Source organism: Echinops telfairi, unplaced genomic scaffold (genome assembly GCF_000313985.2).
Source record: "Echinops telfairi isolate 266 unplaced genomic scaffold, ASM31398v2 ScPeMD7_10;HRSCAF=50, whole genome shotgun sequence".
NCBI classification, from domain to species: domain Eukaryota; kingdom Metazoa; phylum Chordata; class Mammalia; order Afrosoricida; family Tenrecidae; genus Echinops; species Echinops telfairi.
This window is the reverse complement of record NW_022103907.1, coordinates 1,290,287-1,311,200: the sequence shown is the minus strand read 5'-3', so window position 1 is coordinate 1,311,200 and position 20,914 is coordinate 1,290,287. Positions and strand designations below refer to the sequence as shown.

Below are 20,914 nucleotides of genomic sequence, written 5' to 3'. Positions count from 1 at the left end.
CTATCTTTCATTCTGTGTACTCTTCATGACTTATGCTTTCATTTCTGGCAGTTCCCTGTTCATTTTTACTTGCATGATAGCACTGACAGCGTTACTGGTGACTTCTACATTCTGTCAGATCATCTGCCTGAGGAATGGCCTCTGGATAAGGTGATTGACAGTTGCTCCATCAATGGACTCAAACATAGGAGCCATTCTGAGGACAGCACAGACCCAAAGGGTGTTTTGTTCTGCTGTGCACAGGACCACCATGAGTCAGAACTAACTTGACAGCAGAGAACAAAACAGCTCTTATTTGCATTTTCACAGAAGAGAACCTTCCTTATTATACGCGTTTTCTAATAGTGAAAGAACTGTAGGAAAACTGCACAAAGTAAATTAGTCTACCTCCGTGGCAACAGAAGATCTTCTCATCCACAATGGCAGCTATCGGCAGACAGTTAAAACAATCAGTGAAGGTTTTCCATAATTTAATATTAAACCTTCGTTTGCCTATAAAAAGAACAAGCAGGTATTAAATAACAAGAAATAAGCCATCTATATGAGTGCTCCAATCAAAATTTGTGGAAATGAAATTTTCCCACAAACTTTTTGAAGCCCAACATACAAATGTTAACATATTAACCTACCTACATACTAATTATGGCATAACTAAACCTAAAAATTATGACACAACTATTTCTAAAAATCTAAATCTCTTTTCAATTGCTACCTGAAAGCCACTAGATTGTCAAAGAGTCTAATTTTTTTCTTTACGCATATTGAATTATTTAGTACTCTGGGGTTCCCTACCTGATCCTCCATAATTTATCAGTGATACGAGTGTACCTTTTATTTATTTTTCACATATTTTGAACTTTAAAAAAAACCCAACTAGAATATCCTTTAAAATGTACTCAATGTAACAAACATTCAACATGGCCAATAAAGTTTAAAGACTTTCAAAGACTGTGCTAAGGGTTTTATAAAACAAAAGCATCAAACAATTTTGTCTTTTAAGATCACCATTAACAGCAACTTTGAAGCAGTATAATAGACTATTTTTTCCCCCTTCAACAAGGTCTATTTTATTTCACAAACTAACAAGCACCCTCTGTCTATTTGCCAACTGATCCCTTCCTCTGGAAGGTTATTTAATTTTTATCTTTTTAACAGCAAAAGGTTAAAAAAAAATGGCACAGTGATATTTCTGGAAATACCGGGGGTGGGGTTAACATAGATGGGTGGTTGGCAACAGAAGGTATTGTTAATTGCCAGGGCACAATAGGTAAAATACCTAGCCAAATAAGTAAGCAGAAGCCCAAGGGGTGCCTCTGGAGACCGTCCACTGAACACTAAAATACTAAGTAATACAGTGTAAACTTGCTGCCAGAAAGGATAATTCCCAAGTGTTTAACTGGAATTACAGCTTGGCACTCACTGCACCAAGTATATAGATACAAAGGCTGTAATTTTCCTGTACTCTACCATAAACAGGTACAAAGACAAACTCAGGGTTTGTTCACCTTTTTAGCTACTTGATTTTCCTGAATTTGATAATATGTTGCAATAACTAACGCAGGCAAGTAATTAAAAGAGACTCATATTAATTTCCCTTTATTAAGCCCGAGCCTGCCTCCCAAGGAATAAGTATAACTCAAAGCTGAGTTTATAAGCTGCTTTCACACACAATTTTATTTGATATCAGTATCTATTTTTGGTACAATTTTAGGAAGATGGTTCTGAGCTGACATACTAAGCCCATTTCCTCTCGAATGGTCTAATTTAAACACTACGTAACAGAAATAAAAATACAACATAAAAACAAATATTCATTCTCATTAGAGCATAAAATTCCCTTAAAGAACATCTGTCGAACAAACGGCTGTATTCCCAGCGATGAGAAGAGTACCTGCATGTGCCATGTCCTCAAATAGCTGTCATGATTACATGAATCAGAAAGATACAGTAGGTTTTGAAAGGACTATACAATACAAAGGGACTTAGACTGGGTAGGGGTGGGGAAGCAGATTAAGAAAAGAAAAATTCACTCCAAGTTACAGCTAATCAAATATATATGCTCACTGCCATACTCTACCAAGCAAACCCAAAAGAGACCAAGGAAATACTATTATACAAAGAATAGTAGTGACTTCTTACTGGTCAAGAGTATAACAAGGACACCTGAGTACACAACACCCTTGTTTCTCTGGGTCTGTAGGTGTGTATTACAATTCTAGTTAAAACCATCAAGGTAAAATAGTGGCACAGAATTTGCCAATAGTTCTTGTGATACAGGGTTTATAAAGGTTCCACTCACATCACAAGAATGCTGAGCTCAAATGTGGACACTGGAAAACCAGAAGCCAGTCTTTACTGACCCTCTGCTTCGGAACAGTTTGCTCTGAAAACTAATTTAGAGAGCCTTTTCAGCTGAATAAGCTAATGTGCCAACCTGAGAGAAGGGGTGGAATCTAGCCTGTCCATTAGGTCATAGCCAATGAGGCCTCTGTGGGGGCATGGTCTTTTCCTGAGGATTGTGGGAACTCCTGTCTTCCTCCCTGGAGGCGCAACACGCGCTCTTCTCTCTCTGCTGGACATTCCTGTTGACAAACCACATGGAGTTATGCTGACAGCAGCCAAAGCCCTGGAACTGGAGAAACCACTCTCCACACCAGCAGAGATGCTTCCACTGCCACTAGATCCACAAGACTTTGCACTCACTGGCCTGTGATCTTCCTGCATTCAGCACCAATGCATGTGTTGTGTAGTTTGAAGAGGAATTTATAGACTGGTATCGGACATATGGGCCAATATTGGACGAACGGACTTGATCTGAACTGGGATGCTTTCTTAACATATAATTGCTCTTTGATATAAAGCTCTCTCTTATATACATGTGTCTCTGGGTTTGTTTCTCAAGTCAACCCAGACTAACATACCTAACCAGCCTGAAATACCACCAGAGATTCCTAGGACGAATGAGTAGCATTGTTCCTGGGTCTGTGTCTAAGTGCTGAAGCCAAGAAATCTTTGAACTGGAAAGTAAAAAGGGCATTTTCCATTAGTTTTTTTTAATCTTAATTTTTACTTACATTCATCATAGAATCCATAAATGCGATTGATGCTAGCACACTCATGATTTCCTCTTAAGAGAAAGAAGTTCTCTGGGTATTTGATTTTATAAGCCAGTAGCAAACAAATGGTTTCCAAAGACTGCTTTCCTCTGTCCACATAGTCGCCTAAGAAAAGATAGTTGGCTTCTGGTGGGAAACCTCCATACTCAAATAATCGCAGTAAATCTGTATACTGTCCATGAATATCTCCTAAAAATGGAAAAGGTTGGTTTTAGAAAAGATGGTTACTGTTGGAGGAAGCCTCTATTTAATTATCCTCTTGGGTAATTCTCTCCCCTGAGCGTGGGCTGGGCTAGTGACTTGTTTCTATAATAAGACAAAACCAGAGACTGTCACTCCTGAGATAAGGCAACAAGACAGTGACTTCTACACTGTTCACAAGCTTGCTCTGATGAAGCCAGCTGCTATATGGAGAATCTCAGGTGGCAAAGGACTGAATCCTTCGCTAGATGACCCTGGAGATGAATGCAACCAGCTGACCCTTCCATTGAGTCTTGTGAGAGAACGAGGACCCACCTAAGCTATACCCAGATTCCTGACCCACAGGAAATGTGGGCTAATACATCATTTAATCCACAAAGTTCTGAGGTAATTTACTATACAATAACATAATACCTTTTCTTGAGTAATTTAGCTTCAATAATCTGTTATTTTGAATCCTAAGACATTAAGAATTTAGAAAAATGTAGTATAAATAATTTTGATTGCATTCTATATTAAAGTACTTTAAAGAATATTTTGCCAAGACTTTTAATCATTTTATTTTTAAAGTCACCTATAAGTAACTACATTAAACTTCATTAAAACTCATAGCAAGGATGATCATTTTCACAAAACTTAAAAACTAGTACTTCTTAAAGGTGATATGAGCAGATCCATTGAACCAACCAACCTTTACTCAGCTACTTTCTCTTTTGTTCTGGACTTAAGAACCCATGTTTTAATAAACCTCATGAAAAAGAGATAGTAAAAAGTATTCAAGGAGCACACTAAGCACATGCAGGTTACAAGGTGTGACCGTGGAGCCTAAGAAACATGCAACAGAGGAAAAACAAAACCATTGTGAAAAATCCTTGACTGAGCACATTATAGCTATTGTCATCCACATGAGAGCACTACAAAAAAGCTTACACAATCAAATAAAAACCTAGCATGATACAGTGTTTACAGCATGCTTCCTCCTGTTCGGATGTGAAAAACAAAAGCATATATATTTTTAAGTTTTATAAACAATCTTCTAGCTAAGATTTTACTTTTGGTCAAAGGCCATGGTAAGATTTATAAGAACAAATTACATTTCAAAACAAACGAACCTAACAACAAAGTTGGAAGAGTGGCCCCCAAAATTCTTACCAGTATCTTATAAAGTCTGTTTTGCCATACCCCTCGATAATATTGGATGTCGATCTTAGACACTTTTGGTCATTTCATTTAGGTTGGGAGCTTATTTTAAATTGTACATCCTTGATTACTATAAAGCTGAGAATCTATGTTATTTGTTTTCTTTCAAGATCTGTCGCTTTCAATTTGGGGGTAATTTCCTACTGCTTTCTTTCTTTCCTATTTATTTCTAAGAAATCTTCATAGACTGCATACATAACAAATATTTTGTCTGTAACTTACCATTTTAATAAATCTTGATTTTTATGAAATTAAACCTACAAAATTTCCCCCGTAAACAAATTAAAACATTTTTTTCTCTAGATCATTCTCAAGACAAACAAGGAAAGAAAAATCCAAGTGATTCACAAAAAAACTTTGCAACTTTGTTTACATACCACAAATTTTCAGTGGTGCTTCCAATTCCAAAAGAATAGGCTGGCTGAGAAAGATCTCCCGAGACTTGATACATAAGCCCCGAACTTCTGCTTCAGTCATCTGCACAATTTTCCCTGGACGACATCCTCGTACTGATAAACAATGAGTAAAATGGTCAATTTCCTACAAATAATCCTGAAAAAGATTCATTACTTTGAAGAGCAGAAAAGGCATACAGGCAGCAAACTACCAGATCCCTTGTTCCCTGTGCGCTTTGGTTTCTCTATTGCTGGCACCTGTGGACACTTTTTAAGCCTGCTGTTATCAACATGCAGCCTTTTTTTCACTCCCTGGCCAGCGTGAGGCCTAAGAGCCCAAGTGGTCTGAAATGTCTCAGGGACAGCAAGCGCCTTGAAACTACCAGCACTGCGTGAGATGCACCTAGCAGAAGACCAGAATCAGTGGCTATGAAGAAAGGGAGAGTCATAAGTAGCTGTTAGCAGGTGACACGTCTTGAAATACTATTAGCAGTACCAAGAATTTTAGCAAACATGACCTCCATTTTGCTCAACCCAAAACCCTAAAACAGCGGTGCTCACACTTTTTCATCATGCAAGCCACTTACAAAGTGATCAAGTCAAAATGATCTACCAACTACGAAAATGCAAAACATTTATTTATATTTATTACATTTACTCATAAATGCACTGAGAATTTGTTATATGTACAATGTATGTCTATGTACTTTGCATAACTGCATGAGTCCATATTGCACAACACAATTAACTATGTACATTTTTGTCATTACCTGAGTTTACTCTGATGACTTGCACTGAATGGAATGAGCCAGGGATGCATAGTCCAGACAGGAGCTGCTGTCAGCCAGCCTCAAGCACTTCCAAATGATCATCAGTTATGGTGGAACGGTACTTGGACTTAGTGATCTTTATGTGGGAAAGGCTGACTCACATAAATAAGTAGAGCCAAATAATGCAGTCAAAGAGGTAGCATATTTTCTCATGTTTGGGTACTTTCCCTCTGAGAGTAAGTTCCAGAACTGTTGGACTTCAGCTGAATGTCGGCTTGGCAAAATCTCCCATTCCGTATGAAAGTGATATGTTTTTGTCTTCTTACTTGGTCCAGCTCCCCTACTCATCTTAATATACCCTTTCTTATGTTTAAGAGAAAAAACCCAAGGTCTTAAAAATTGACGATTAACTTAGCTTGTCAGTTTTGCTGCATTTAGCGCAGCTGTTTGCACATGCATTTGACACCTAAGATTGCATCTGATTGGCTGATTAAGTGATGGGATTGGTTATAGGCTTACGTCTCTTTTTTTAATGCCATACTCACACTACATTTGCGATCGATTGTTGAGCACCCCTGACCTAAAAGATGTTAGATGCTTCTATAAGGAGTCTTGGGGGCACTAACTGCAGGGTTAGAGATTCAAATCCAGTGGCTTTGAGGAAGAAAAATGAGGCTGTCTGCCCCCTTTAGATTTGCAGCCTTGAAATGGACTTGAAGGCAGTAGATGTATTTAATGAATTGTTGTGGTCACAATAGAGCACTGTATAAAAAAACCTCTAAAGCAGCGGTTCTCAACCTTCCTAAGCTGCGACACTTTCATACAGTTCCTCATGTTGTGGTGACCCCCAACCATAAAATTATTTTTGTTGCTACTTCATACCTGTAATTTTGCTGTTATGAATCGGGTGACCTCTGTGAAAGGGTCGTTGGACCCCCCCAGAGGGGTCTCGACCCACAGGTTGAGAACCGCTGCTCTAAAGGTTATTTATTTAACTGGAGTAAATCCCTATTAACATGAATGAACTATGGCTATTCAGTAATTGGCAGAGTTGGGTGAAGTAGAATGAATGGTATATGAGAGGGGTGTCTTGCTCTATAGGACTGAACTTGTAATTATTTCATCTTTACCTACGCCACTGGCTCCTTCTCTTTAATCTTAAATATACCACCAGTTCCCATTTAATCTTAACTGAAAAACAAAAATCAGAGACTGGATTTCGATATACTTTTATTCCTTCTCATTTCTAATTTCATAGCAAAGTCAACACATTTCTTGCTAAAGTGTGTTATGAGTTGGTTAGGTGAGCATCAGATAGACATTTAAAAAACAAACAAAGCCACGTCCCTAGATCCAAAAGCTAAGTCTATTTAAACATTCCATTAATGTAAACCTTTCAAATAGTCAACATGACTCCTATATTTACTCTAGATTTTAAATAACCATTCATTTATATGACTATCCTTGTAACTGAGGAACCAACAAGAGCACTGTGGATTAGGCTCTGGGTTGCTAATTGAAAGGTCACAAGCAGCTTCTAGGGAGAAAGATGAAGCAGTCTTCTCTTATAAAGAGTGACAGTCTTGGAAACCCTAATATAGGTTCACCATGAGGGGTAATTCACGACTGAAAACTGTAGTTCTCACAAAGCCTATGTACGAGCCAAAGGCCTGTGTGCTTCCGTTTAAGGGACCATTATTCATTCTGAAGGATAAAGATCTCTGATAGTTTTCAGATGACATACACTTAGAAAGCTCCTGATGATTAAAAAGAGATGAATCCATTCAACAAATACCTGAGAAACTCACTAGTGTTCATGTATAAAACAAAACACCTTTAATAATAAAATACTTCTTAGGGTATTAAAATTTCAATGCATTAAGGTAACTTTAATGTCTGAGTTTGCAGTGTTCAAGGTACAATGTTAAAATTTTGTCTCATATTTGTTTTGTTTCCTAATTTAATTATATACTGGTTTAAATTTGGCTTCCCAAGTGAATAATTTAAGTTAATGAGATACACTTAACTTTTAAGCCATACTACTAAACCACAGAAACTAAAAATTTATCATAATAAAATTACACACCAGAAAAGTATCTTGAATTCCACTGCTCTAAATGCACTTTCCTTCAATTAATTCACTTAAAGCTAAGAGATAACATGCAATCAATAGCCGCTGGGGGAAACTGGCAGTACCCAGGCCTGCCTCACTCTCCATTGTCTTTTTCGTCTATTCCAGCTTACATGGGTGTTCCTGTGGGTGAGACTGAATCTTTACAGGAGCACACGGCCCTTTAGTGGCACATAAGATAAAGGTACACTTCATATTCAACGGCAGTTTAACAGTTGCTGAGATGCAGTCCGAAGTGAATGGTTCTTTGATCCTTCCAAAGGAATGGTCCTTTGGAATCATGAGCCAAATGTTTAGGAAAATGGGGTAGAGGGCTTAGAGTGCTTCCAGTCGTCTCCAAGAACATTTCAAATTTATCACCAAAACAAAACAAACAAAATTACCAAATTCATTGCCATTTATCACAGTTATCTAAAAAAATGAAAAAACTTGAACCACCTATTGTTCTATACAGTAACTTGGTCATTATTATGACAATTGCCCCAGGATTTCAGTATTTGGGGCATGAGGCTAGACAGTAAGTGTCTTCATGGATTGGGAAAATACAATAAACCTACATATATCCCTCGGTACAAAGCAATTTTGCATTGGTCATCTCATTTAATTCTTTGGCTAATCTAAGAGATTAGTTAGAAATTATATACCCACTTTACATTATTAAGAGATTAAATAATTTACACAAATTCACAAGCACCCAGGTTTCCTAACACTGCATGGAGTAAAAAGGTAGCAGAGTATTTAGAATATAAACTTCTACTTTACATTAATATTTTTGACCAGAAGAAAAATATTTCAACATATTTTGATGTTAAATTACTTATTTAAGGCAATTGGGTGATCGTGAGGTGTCGAAGGGATCGGGTATCAAGAATCAAAGAGCAAAAAATCATATTGTGGATGAGAGGGAGTGCAGATTGGGGACCCAAAGCCCATCTGTGGGCAATAGGACATCCCCTTACAGAAGTGTCCCCAGTCAGGGTGCAGTGTAGCAATGATGAAACATACAACTTTTCCTCTAATTCTTAAATGCTTCCCTCCTTGTCCCCCCTCCCCCACCCCCCACTTTCATGATCCCAATTCTACCTTACAAATCCGGCTAGAGCAGAGGATGTACACTGGTACAGACAGAACTGGAAACAAGGAATCCAGGACAGATAATCCCTTCAGGACCAGTGGCTTGAGTGGCGATACCAGGAGGGGGAAGGAGAGAGGGAAAATGGGGTAGAAAGGGGGAACCAATTACAAGGATCTACATATAGCCCCTTCCCCTGGGGGACGGACAACAGAAAAGTGGGTGAAGAGAGATGCCAGAGTGTAAGCTATGACAAAATTTTTTAAAAATCTATAAATTATCAAGCGTTCATGAGGGAGGGGGAAAATGAGGAGCTGATACTAAGGGCTCAAGTAGAAAGCAAATGTTTTGAGAATGATGAGGGCAACTAATGTACAAATGTGCTTGACACAATGGATGTATGTATGGATTGTGATAAAGAGTTGTATAAGCCCCCAATAATTTTTTTAAAAAATTTTAAGGCATTGCATTATTTTTATGTACAGGGTAAATTATAACAGACATTTCTTATACTATTACTACTTAGAATTTCTTTTGAGATAGTCCATACACAGTAACCAAAGTACATTAATCTTAAATGCACAAATTGAAGAATTTTCAACTATGTACACACTTGAAGGACCACACCTAGATCAAGTACAGAACACTCCAGAAGTCAAGACTTCCTTATATCCTAACCACCACTCAATAAATTCCATGTACACTGCTATACTCTTTTCACTATTGATTACCCTATGTACTCGAGCATAAGCGGAATTTTCCAGCACATTTTAAATGCAGTTTTTGTGGTAAAATTAGGTGCCTCGATGGATGTTTGAGTTAGCATATATTCGAGTACATATGGTAATTTGGCCTGCCTTTGATAATTTCAGATAAAAATACAGTATATACTCTTATGAACCTGTAAAATCTATGATATTCCACTTAGAAGTCATTTGGAACAATTCCATTATATAAATACAACACATCTATCCACTTAATACCAGTAAGGTTTTACTTACTTATTTATTTTCAGTTTAATATTGTTGGTGGATATTCGGGTGTTTTCCAGTTTGGTGCTATTATTCACATAAATGTCTCTTGGGTATAGACCTGAGAGTAGAATTACTGGGGCATATACAGAACTTAAGCAGATACTGCCAAATCAAAGATGTTGCTCTACATCACAGGTTCCCAAACCTAATGGGCCTACCATCCTCTTTTCAAGGGGGGGGGGGGGGGGGGGGGAAAGGGAAGAAATGCTCAGCACCACCCCTGGTAATTAAAAACTTCGTATTTAATCGACTATGACTCACAGTGACCCTACAGGACAAGGAAGAACTGGCCCTGTGGATTTTGGAGATTCAAACTCTTTAAGGGAGTAGAAATCCAGGATGAAGTGTGGCTAGCTGCTTTTGCAGCCCCTACAGCCCCACCCCACCCCACCCCCAGGGCACAGCATGGCCACTTTGGGAAATCCTTCTCTGTATCTTTGCTAGCACAGGCATTATTTGTCCTTGTATTCAGCTATTTTGTTAGGTGAATAGTGATAATCATTGAAAATTTGCATGTTTTTGATAAGATTGTTGGTACATTTTAATATACTTAAAAGGTAATTCATATGCTTTTAAAAAATTCTTGTCTACTCTTTAAAACTGAACTGATTTCCTTATTGATTTTTAGGAATTGTTTGTATATTCCAGAAGAGTCCTGTTAGATACATATTTTCAGGTATCTTCTCCCAGTTTTGGCCTTGCTCTTTCCTTCTCTTATTTTTTTAATCATAATCAAGGTATATTTTAATCAATTTTTGAACAGTGCATTTTAGACAGTTCAAAGTATCTATCTCTCCTAAGACTATTTCGTTATGCATCCTTCAAGATGCTTGTAGTTTTAATTATCCCATTTCATTCTATAGTCTTTAGAACTTTTCTGGTACATGGTTGGAGGTAAATATCACAGTTCATCTATATCCATATGGATATCTGGAATGTTATCTGATGGCAACTGGTTTGTCCACTTGATGAAATTCCATTTATTGCAAAGACTATCCTTTCCTGCGTAACTGCAGTGCTTGTTTAGAAAATCAAGAACCCTGGTGGTACAGTGGGTTGGTTGCGTGTTCAGCTGCTAACCACAAGGAGGGGCGAAGTGGTTCCATTCTGGGAACCCACCAGGCAGTTCTGCTGTCTTACAAGAGTCTCCAAGTCAGAATTGACTGGATGGCAATGGTTTTAGAAAACCAAACAAACAAATAAAAAATCTGGACTATCTATCTACCTCCTTACTCTACAGGTCTATTATATCAATATCACGTCTTAATTGTTGTAGCTTTCTATGTAATACTTTGTAGCGTAAGCATGCCAAGTTTGTTCTTTAAAATTGGGTTGGCTTACCTAAGCGTTTTTTGCATTTTCAAATGTTTAAAAATGGCTTGTTCTCTCTCTCCCTCCCCATGTGCACCCCCTACTCACTCACTCACACATACAACTGCAATTTTAATGGTCACCGGGTTTATATCTCAGGAGAATTTTTATTAAAATTTTAGTTTTATAACGCAATCTCTTGTTTTTGTTCAGGCTCTCATGATCTCTCTGTGATGTTTTATGATTCTAAGTATGACATGTTTCTCGTTTTTGGAGGGCCTGCTACTGTGGTTTCTTTTCTTAGATTATGGTTGGATTGATATTAGTATACAGAATTATAATTGTATGCCTATTTGTACCCTATTCCAGTAGTCTGAAGATCCTTTGGATTAAAAAAAAATAGCACATATAATTATATCAACTGTAAAAAGGCGATTTTTTAAATGAAAGATATGCTTTTGTTTTTCTTCCTTGGATAATTTATTAGAATCTCTAAGATAATACTGAATAAAAGTGGAGCTACTGGAATTTCTTGTCTTGTTCCTGACCGTGGGGGAGGGGGGGGGAGAGCATTCATGATGCCACCCTTAGGCACTAGATAATAGTGTCATACATACCTCATGTCATGCCAAGAACCCTGGTGGTTCACTTGGCTACTAACCAAAAGGTCAATAGTTGGAACCCAGAGTTCGATGGGAGAAAGATAAAGTGGTCTGCTTCCATAAGGATTACCCTTGGAAATCTTATGGGATGCTTCCACTCTGTCCTACAGGGTTACTATGAGTTACAATCAACAGCTTTGGATTTGGTAGTAATCTTAGGAAAATTTTTCTATTCTTTTTTTTATTATTATTTTATTGGGGGCTCGTACAATTCCCATCACAATCCATACACACATCCATTGTTTCAAGCACATATGCATATTTGTTGCCCTCATTCTCAAAACATTTGCCTCCCACTCTAGCCCCTAATATCAGTTGCTCATTTTCCCCCTCCCTCCCCACTCCCTCATGAACCCTTCATAGTTCACAAATTATTATAGTTTTGTCATGTTACCCTGTCTGATGTTTCCCTCCACCCTCTTCTCTGCTGCCCATCCCCCAGGGAGGAGGCAATACTTAACGATTCTAGTAATTGGTTCCTTCTTTCTACCCCACATTCCCTTCACCCTCCAGGCATCGCCCCTCACCACTGGTCCTGAAGGAGTCATCTATACTGGATTCCCTGTGTTTCCAGTTGCTATCTGTACCAATGTACATCCTCCGGTCCAGCCAGATTTGTAAGGTAGAATTGGGATCATGATAGTGGGGGTGGGGGGGTGGGGGGAAGCATTAAAGAACTAGAGGAAAGTTGTATGTTTCATCGTTGCTACCCTGCACCCTTTAAGTATTTTCATCTCACTTACTGCCTTTGGATCAACCTTTGGGTTTCTAAAGCTGTAAATCTTAGGGAGGCAGAAGATTTCATCTTCTCTAGAGTGGCTGGTGGGTTTGAACTGTGGGTAGCAGCCACAGTTGTGGTTTGAACTTGTCGGTTCCCCAACTATACCACAAGGGCTTTCATCTATCATGATGAGGTGTTTTAATGTATCATATACATTTACAAAGTGAGATGGTCGCATGCATATTCTCCTTACTTCATGTGACTTATATTGACTTATTTTTTCATTGCATTGCCACAATGAACCCTTCCGATTTACAATTATCTTTCTATATACTTTAAAATCCAATTTGCTAAAACCTTTGTGGCCTTATTCATGAGACTAGGTGCCCTGGTGGCATAGTGGTTACATGTAGAGCTGTGATCCACAAGATCTGAAGTTCAAAAACACAAGGCCCTCCAGGGAGAAAGACAGTGGGTTTTCCACTCCTGTAAAGGGTCTCCGAACCCCATAGAGGCAGTTCTACCTGTCTTTTAGGGTCGCCATGAGTCAGAGTTATTTTGATGGCAGTGCACTGGGTTGGCTTATTCTTGAGATACTGGTCAGGTATTTCTCAGATTGTACTGTTATGGTTGTGTTGGCTTCACTAAAGGAGATGGGAAGAACACTACCTCTATTTCTCGTGAAAAACTGCTTAAAACTGGCATGCTTTATTTCTGAAATATTTAAAGATTACCAGTGAAACCATTTGGGCCTAAGAGTTTTCTTCTTATTTCAAGTACAAACTTTCATGTTCGGTAACAAATACAACTACTTGGGTTTTTAATTTGTCAGTTTTGCCAATTTTAGTTTTTCATTAAAATTGTCAACTCAATTAACACTTGGTTACATATGTATAATGGCCTTTGCTCTTCCCTGAAGAACTATGGTGGTGCAGCTGGCCACATGGTGAGCAGCAGTCCAGTCTCTAACGCTGCAAGAGAAAATTGGGGCTGAAAATATTTTCAGCCTCGGAAACCCTATGCAGGGGCAGTGTAAGCTGGGACCAACTTGATGTCACTGAGGGTCTTTCTGTTATTCCTTAAAGTATACTTACAAAGAGGCTTCAGAAAAGTCATGGAACATGAAGTGAAGAAAATAATAACCCCCTCCCTATTTTAAAGGCCTTTCCTCATATATTACATATTCCTGAATCACTGGAAAGCAAGTTATGTATATAACGTCCCCTAAGTTATAATACATCAGTATAAATGTACTGAGCATTTTCTTATGGATATGCATAGATGTTACCAAATGCATAGAGTGTAACTTTCATACAAATCTTTAAAGACCATAATGCATAGCTCCAATCTTGTTCTAATACCATTGTCAACCCTTCCACGAAGAGCCCTGGTGGCATAGTGGGTTATGCCTTGGGCTGCCATCCACAAAGTCAGCCATTCCAACCCACCAGCTGCTCCATGGGAGTAAGAAGTGGCTTTGTTTCGGTGCAGCTACTGTCTCGGAACCCCCAAGGGCAGTTCTACCCTGCCCTACTGCGCTCCCTGAGTCAGAACCGACTCCTTTTCTAATTTTGAGCACGGAATCGAACCAGCGTCAGATACTGCATTTGTTCTTCTGTTCAATCTCCCCAGCATCCTTCAACAACCATGTCTCCTTGATCATTTCTGATATTTATATTTTACACATTATCAGCCTTTCTTGGTATTAATAAATTTTACTAACTTCAATAATTTCACTTAGTTTTATTTTAATTGTTCACTTGCTTTACTTCCGATTTTTGCTCGTATTTATAGCTTTTCTTTCCTTCATTTGCAATTTGTTTTTCTACTGTCATGAAATGGAAGTTTAGATCATCTTCAACTTTCCTTTATGTACAAAGAAAGCTATAGATGTCCTTTCAAGTACTGCTTTTATCTTCAATCTCACAAGTTTTGACAGTTACATTATCAAATATTTTATAATTTTCATTGCTATTTATTCTATGACCCATAAATATTTTTTAAAAAATAGATCCATAACTAATTTAAAAATTTTCTATTTATATGTTGTTTTCTAGTTTGTTTCCACTACAGAGGAATTAGTGTAGTTTCATCAATGCTCTGCATTTATATCTTTAAAACTAAACACAAAATTTAGGAGGGGGGACTGTTGTCTTCCTATTGGAATGACTAAGCATTATGGGATGCACCCAGCCCTCTGCCCTTCTTTATCTTTAGTGATACTTCTTGACTTAAAGTCTATTTTTTTCATTAATAAAATAACCAAAATCAGCTTTTAGTTGTTTATGATATATTCTTCCAATCCATTTCCTTCTGTGAGTTTACACTGACTATAATGAATAATAAAATTGGACCTAAGTCTATCATGCTATCATTTGCTATCCATTTCTTCCATCTACTCTCTACTTTCTCCCATTTTTACATTCTTTGTAATTAGGAGCCCAGGTAGTGCTATGGGGCAAGCACTGGACTGCTATTAGAAAGGTCGTCAGTTCAAACCCACCCTCTGCCCCACAGGAGAAAAAGGAAGCCATCCCTGAAAAAGACTTGATGTTAGGCTGGGCTCTCTAGAGAAGCAAAACCAGTAAGCCTTGTATGTTTGGTTCATAGCAAGAGTATCACGAAATGGCACACACTAGAAGTGGGACGTCCAGTCCAGGTGAAGGCCTTCGTTACAACAACAGGAATGATTTATGAGGTTGACGTAGGACGCAGCAGTGTGTCCCTGTTGTGTTCAGGGTTGCTGGGCGTTGGAAGCATCCCAATGATAGTAGCAACTACCATTCCTATACCAATTGCAGACCCTCCAGGGCTGGTTTTTCCTGATCACATGATGTTCAAAATATGTGAGATGAAGTCTGGCAACCCTCACTTGTAAGCGAGTTCCAGCTGTATTTCCTCCAGGACAAATTGGCTTGTTCTTCTGGTATTTTCTGTATTTTTGGACAACACAATTCAAATATTCTAATAATTCTTTTTTATTGTTAAACTTTCATATGCATGTGAGAGAATTGGAAAAGGCACACTTTTAGTCTCATGTACATTTTGCACTTTCAATGTGCAAAATGTATTATTTATTTTTCTTTTCTTTTTCTCCTTGCCTTTTTTTTTTTCATTTTGCCCTTTTTAAAGATTTGCCCAGTGCAATATGCCACTTGATTGACTGACTGCTGATGCTTCCATGGGCATTGATTGTGCATCTAATAAATCGTTCACTTCATGTTTTCCTCGGCCTTGGATAATTTATATGGAAGTTTTCCAGTTTATTGTCTATTCTGATGTTATAATTTGTCTTTAAATACAACTACCAAATTCTTCAGCAAGGTTCACTACCAGCTGCTCCAAGGGAAAGATGGAGCTTTCTATTCCCATACAGTGATCGTCTCGGAAACTCAGAGGCAGTTAGTTTATCCTGTCCTACAGGGTCTCTGAGTCAGCACCCACTCAGGGCAATGAATGAATTTTGACTATCCGACCGCCCCCCCACCCATTTCTAGTTTCCACTAGACTCTTTTATTAATGGCTCCCAGGCCACCTATAAAATCCTCCATCATTTCCTTTTACTCTAAACATGAATCAACAATATTAAAAAAAATTTTTACTGGGGGCTTATACAACTCATCACAATCCATACATACATCCACCGTGTCTCAAGTACATTTGTACATCATCGTTGTCAAAACATTCTTTCTACTTGAGCCCTTGTTATATATAAGCTCATTTTCCCTCCCTCCCTCAAGAACCCTTGATAATTTATAAATTATTATTATTTTGTCATGTCTTACACGGTCTGATGTTTCCCTTCACCCACTTTTCTGCTGTCCGTCCCCTAGGGAGGGGGTTATATGTAGATCATTGTGATCGGTTCCCCTTTTGTCCCCCACCCCTTTCCCTTACCCTCCTGGTATCACTACTCTCATTATTGGTTTATCTATCCTGGATTCCACATTTCCAGCTCTTTCTGTGCCAGTGTACATGCTCTGGTCTGGCTGGATTTGTAAGGTAGAATTGGGATCATGATAGTGGGGGCGGGAGCATTAAAGAACTAAAGTTGTATGTTTCATCAGTGCTATACTGCATCCTGACTAGCTCATCTCCTCCCCGCGACCCTTCTGTAAGGGGATGTCCATTTGCTTACACATGGGCTTTGAGTCTCCACTCCACACTCACCCACACTGACATGATTTTTTTTGTTCTTTGATGCCTGATACCAGATCCTCTTGACACCTCATGATCACACAGGCTGGTGCGCTTTGTTGCTTCTCAGTTAGATGGCCACTTGTTTATCTTCAAGCCTTTAAGACCCCAGGCACTCTTATCTTTTGACAGCCTGGCACCATCAGCTTTCTTCACCATTTTCAACAATCCTTTTAAAGTAACTACTATCCAAAGCACCTGTAACTTTGTTTCCATGCTTCTTGTCTTGGTTTTTGATTTATTAGTTCTCTCAGTCCTGTAACATTTCAGTAGGTCAAGTACTGGATTACGGATGAAAACCTGTAGAGGCTCTGAATGATTATTTCCTTTTTGCAGACCATTGTCTTCAGGGGTGGTCTATTTCAGTCTTAATCTCCAAGAGAGGGCCTATTGGAGTCTTTCAAGGGAAAACCCAGGCTATAACAAGGTCAGTCTAACTTGGTAGGATTTGAACTTCAACCTTTGCCTCTCCCTGGCAAAGGATGGCTGGACTTTCTGCTCAGAGATAGGTTTCTTAAGTGTGTCTCTTCTAAATATATGAGTCAATCAATGAGTTTAAATGGACTTAATTCCAAATTTTGAAACTAGCTTCTATGTGGCTAATCTGTTCTTTTGGATGTCACTTGCTTTTCAACTCTTTTGGGAGCCTCTAACGTTAACTTCTCTCCAGCTCAACAAGACTTTGAGTTTGTGATCTGTTACCCACTGCCACCGACTAGAAAATGTCTCTAGGAAAAAAGAGGGACTGGTAAGGTCATACTGAGTGCTTTCCATCCCTTGAAGAACGTAACTCCTCAGGAAGTCTGTGTTGATGGCACTTCAACAGTGAAAGAGCAGCTCAAAGAACAGAAGAGGCACACCCAAAATATTGACACTGGTTACACGCTAGAAATTCAAATAACCAGAAAGAATTTTGAGGATACCTTGTCAAGGACAAGTCAACATTTTACCAGTTACACATGTTTGGTAAGAGAACCAAAGTCCCTTGCCTCCTAATAAGGTAACCATCTGGCACAAAGATGTTGGCATCAGGAAGGGGGAAATACTCACCAGGGTGCAGGAAACGATGGCTTATATAGGAAATATACAGCTAATTGATTGTGAACTAAGAATAACATTTACAAATTTAAAAAATCTTTTTTCTTTAAAAACAAAAAATGCTTTATGACACATAAAACTATGAATTTCAAATGTTAGTATTCAAAAACAAATTTTTACAAGAACACAATTACTCATTTATATACTGAAAGCTTTAGCACTGTGATGACAAGAGTTTAATTAGAAAATGTACATGGCGTGCTCACTGGTTCGGTGTACCATGAATCTGCAGAGATACCCTTTAACTTAGCATTTTGAATGCCATGCATATTGCCATAGCATAACATTTTACTTTAATCTTACTACTAGCGAATGCCATCATGTCAAAACAAGAAAAGTGAACTTTGAATACTTTTAAGCATAGTGGTGTGTGGACTATTCACTTATAAAATTAGCTGATGGTGCCTGGCTATCAAAAGATATAGTGTCTGGGGTCTTAAAGGCTTGAAGGTAAACAAGGGGCTATCTAGCTCAGAAGCAACAAAGCCCACATGGAAGAAGCACACCAGCCTGTGCAATCACAAGGCGTCGAAGGGATCAGGTATCAGGCATCATCAGAACAAAAAATTTTTTCCTTGTGGATTGGGGGGGGGGTTGGGAGTGGAGACCCAAAGCCCATTTGTAGGCCACTGGAGATCCCCTTGCAGAAGGGTCTCGGGGAGGAGACGAGCAGACACGGTGCGATGTAGCAACGATGAAAAATACAACTTTCCTCTAGTTCCTAAATGCTTCCTCCGCCCCCCACTATCATGATCCCAATTCTACCTTGCAAGTCTGGCTAGACCAGAGGGTGTACACTGGTATAGATAGGAACTGGAAACATAGGAAATCCAGGGCGGATGATCCCTTCAAGACCAGTGGTGTTGAGTGGTGATACTGGGAGCGTAGACGGAGAGTGGGTTGGAAAGGGGGAACCGATTACAAGGATCTACATGTGACCTCTTCCCCGGGGGTACAGACAACAGAAAAGGGTGAAGGGAGACGTCGGACAGGGCAAGACATGACAAAATAATAATTTATAAATTATCAAGGGCTCATGAGTGGGGGAGGAGGGGGCGGGGAGGGAGGGGAAAAAAAGAGGACCTGATGCCAGGGGCTTAAGTGGAGAGCAAATGTTTTGAGAATGATGAGGGCAATGAATGTACAAATATGCTTTACACAATTGATGTATGTATGGGTTGTGATAAGAGTTGTATGAGCCTCTAATAAAACTATTAAAAAATAAATTAAATTTTTAAAAAATTAGCTGACAGCATTGCTGTAGTGACCCTTTAACTGTGCAAAAATAATACAATTTGTAGCCACATTACCAGACTAAATTCAATACTCATCAGAAGAAAGCAGTGGCCATAACAATTATGAAAACTTAAGAGTATCACAGCTCAGCAGAATTTCCTCACAAACATAAATGATGTTGCTAACAAACTAAGTTTTCAAGTGCCCCCTTTGTTAACCAAGTGAGTAAAATGGTGGTAGTTAAATTGTGTCCAACTGAAAAACAAATACTACGTTGGACAACTACACATCTTCAAAGAATCTGAGGGAAAAATCTAATTCAGAACAAACTGAAATGGATCTGCAAAAATGGGTTACAACTAATGGTGGTACAAAATGTGTGAAGCAGAAGCAATCTTAGCCAGATAATTTAGGTTTGTGAAAATGTAAGGGTTGTTTAGTCTATGGTCGGTTCATCAGCAGTTAACTCTGTGAAGTTTCATCTATCATGCACTACTTAAAATCAGCAGTATCAATGGTGGTCTTCATTTGTTCCCATTGTTAGTGCTGTGACTTGCAACAGAAAGTGAAAATCTTGCCTTGCCTACCACACAAGAGACTCACCAGTGGTAAAGTTTCATTGCGACTTTTTTTTTAAGCTCAGGATTTAGACAGAACTTTTTCTGAATGAGAATAACCACCCTTAACCTCAATCCCTATTAACAAGCATTGAATATGTTTAAGAGCAGTGTTTGCTGCAGATCCCATGTTTCTTAATCAATTCAACCTAGAAGTAAATGGCAGCAGAATGTTCAAATGTGAAATTGTTCTGTTGTTGTTTTGACAACTAATGTTGAAGTCACAAGTACTATCAAACTGCTTATACACTTCCTGTGCCATCAAAAGTTAAAACAAGAAGTGATCTTCACTCCCACACAAATTTACAGCAGATTCATTTTTTCCCCCAGGTCTATCTATAGTCCCAGCACTGCTTTTTGGCTCCTGATGCAAGTGCAAAGGAATCGTGCAATTATTGTGCTTCTACTTAGCCTATTATAAGTGATCAATCTGCAATATAACAACACACAATTAAAACCACATGCTCGCACAAAGGTATCAGTACTTGGCAGCACCCCGAGTCAGAAATGATTGGATGGCAACTAAAAGCAACAACAATCTCTGTGAAAACTTATCTTCCAAGATGAAATATGTTAAGTTCCACTACTGGTCAGCAATAACTGATTTGCAATCAATTTTTCAGATAAGGATCAGTAACTTTGAATGCCAACTGAGCAAAATATTATCTTCTCTTCAAATAATTCTTTTATTCTCATTATTACAAAAAATTATGCCCAGTCACTAAATTCTGGACTTCGTGTGAAAAAACTCCCAATGTAGATCTGTCTTTTAAATTACAAAAGGCATGTGTGTATTCCATACACAAAGCACAAGTCAACAAGTATTGCTAGTAGGGGTACATTTCCTACATGCATGGAGTTAATCCCAAACAAGTCGTGTTCAAACGAGTCTATGTGATCAGCGGACACCTGCAGACAAGTTCTTTCGGCAATACGCTATCTTAGTCTCATACCAAAAACCAAACTCACTGTCAATTCTGACCCTATAGGACAAAGTAGGGCTGCCCGAGTTTATTCAAGACTAAATCTTAACAGGAATGGAAAGAATCATCTTTATCCTGGGGATTGTCTTGTGGTTTTGCATTGCTGACTACAGGGTAGTAGGGTAGAACAGACTTGGAGGGTAGAACTGCCCCCATAGGTTTCTGAGTCT

The 20,914-nt window shown here is 38.6% G+C and overlaps 1 protein-coding gene across 1 annotated transcript in view; it reads right to left on the bottom strand.

Annotated features, from left to right (window-relative positions):
- PPP1CB (protein phosphatase 1 catalytic subunit beta) overlaps window positions 1-20,914 on the bottom strand; it is a 42,287-nt gene that overhangs the window by 11,391 nt on the left and 9,982 nt on the right. The window contains exons 3-5 of the mRNA XM_045287014.1: window positions 4,895-5,026; window positions 3,075-3,305; window positions 388-492 (exon numbers count right to left, since the gene is read on the bottom strand). Of these exons, the coding sequence (XP_045142949.1) occupies window positions 388-492; window positions 3,075-3,305; window positions 4,895-5,026 (468 nt within the window). The remainder of the gene's footprint in view (window positions 1-387; window positions 493-3,074; window positions 3,306-4,894; window positions 5,027-20,914) is intronic.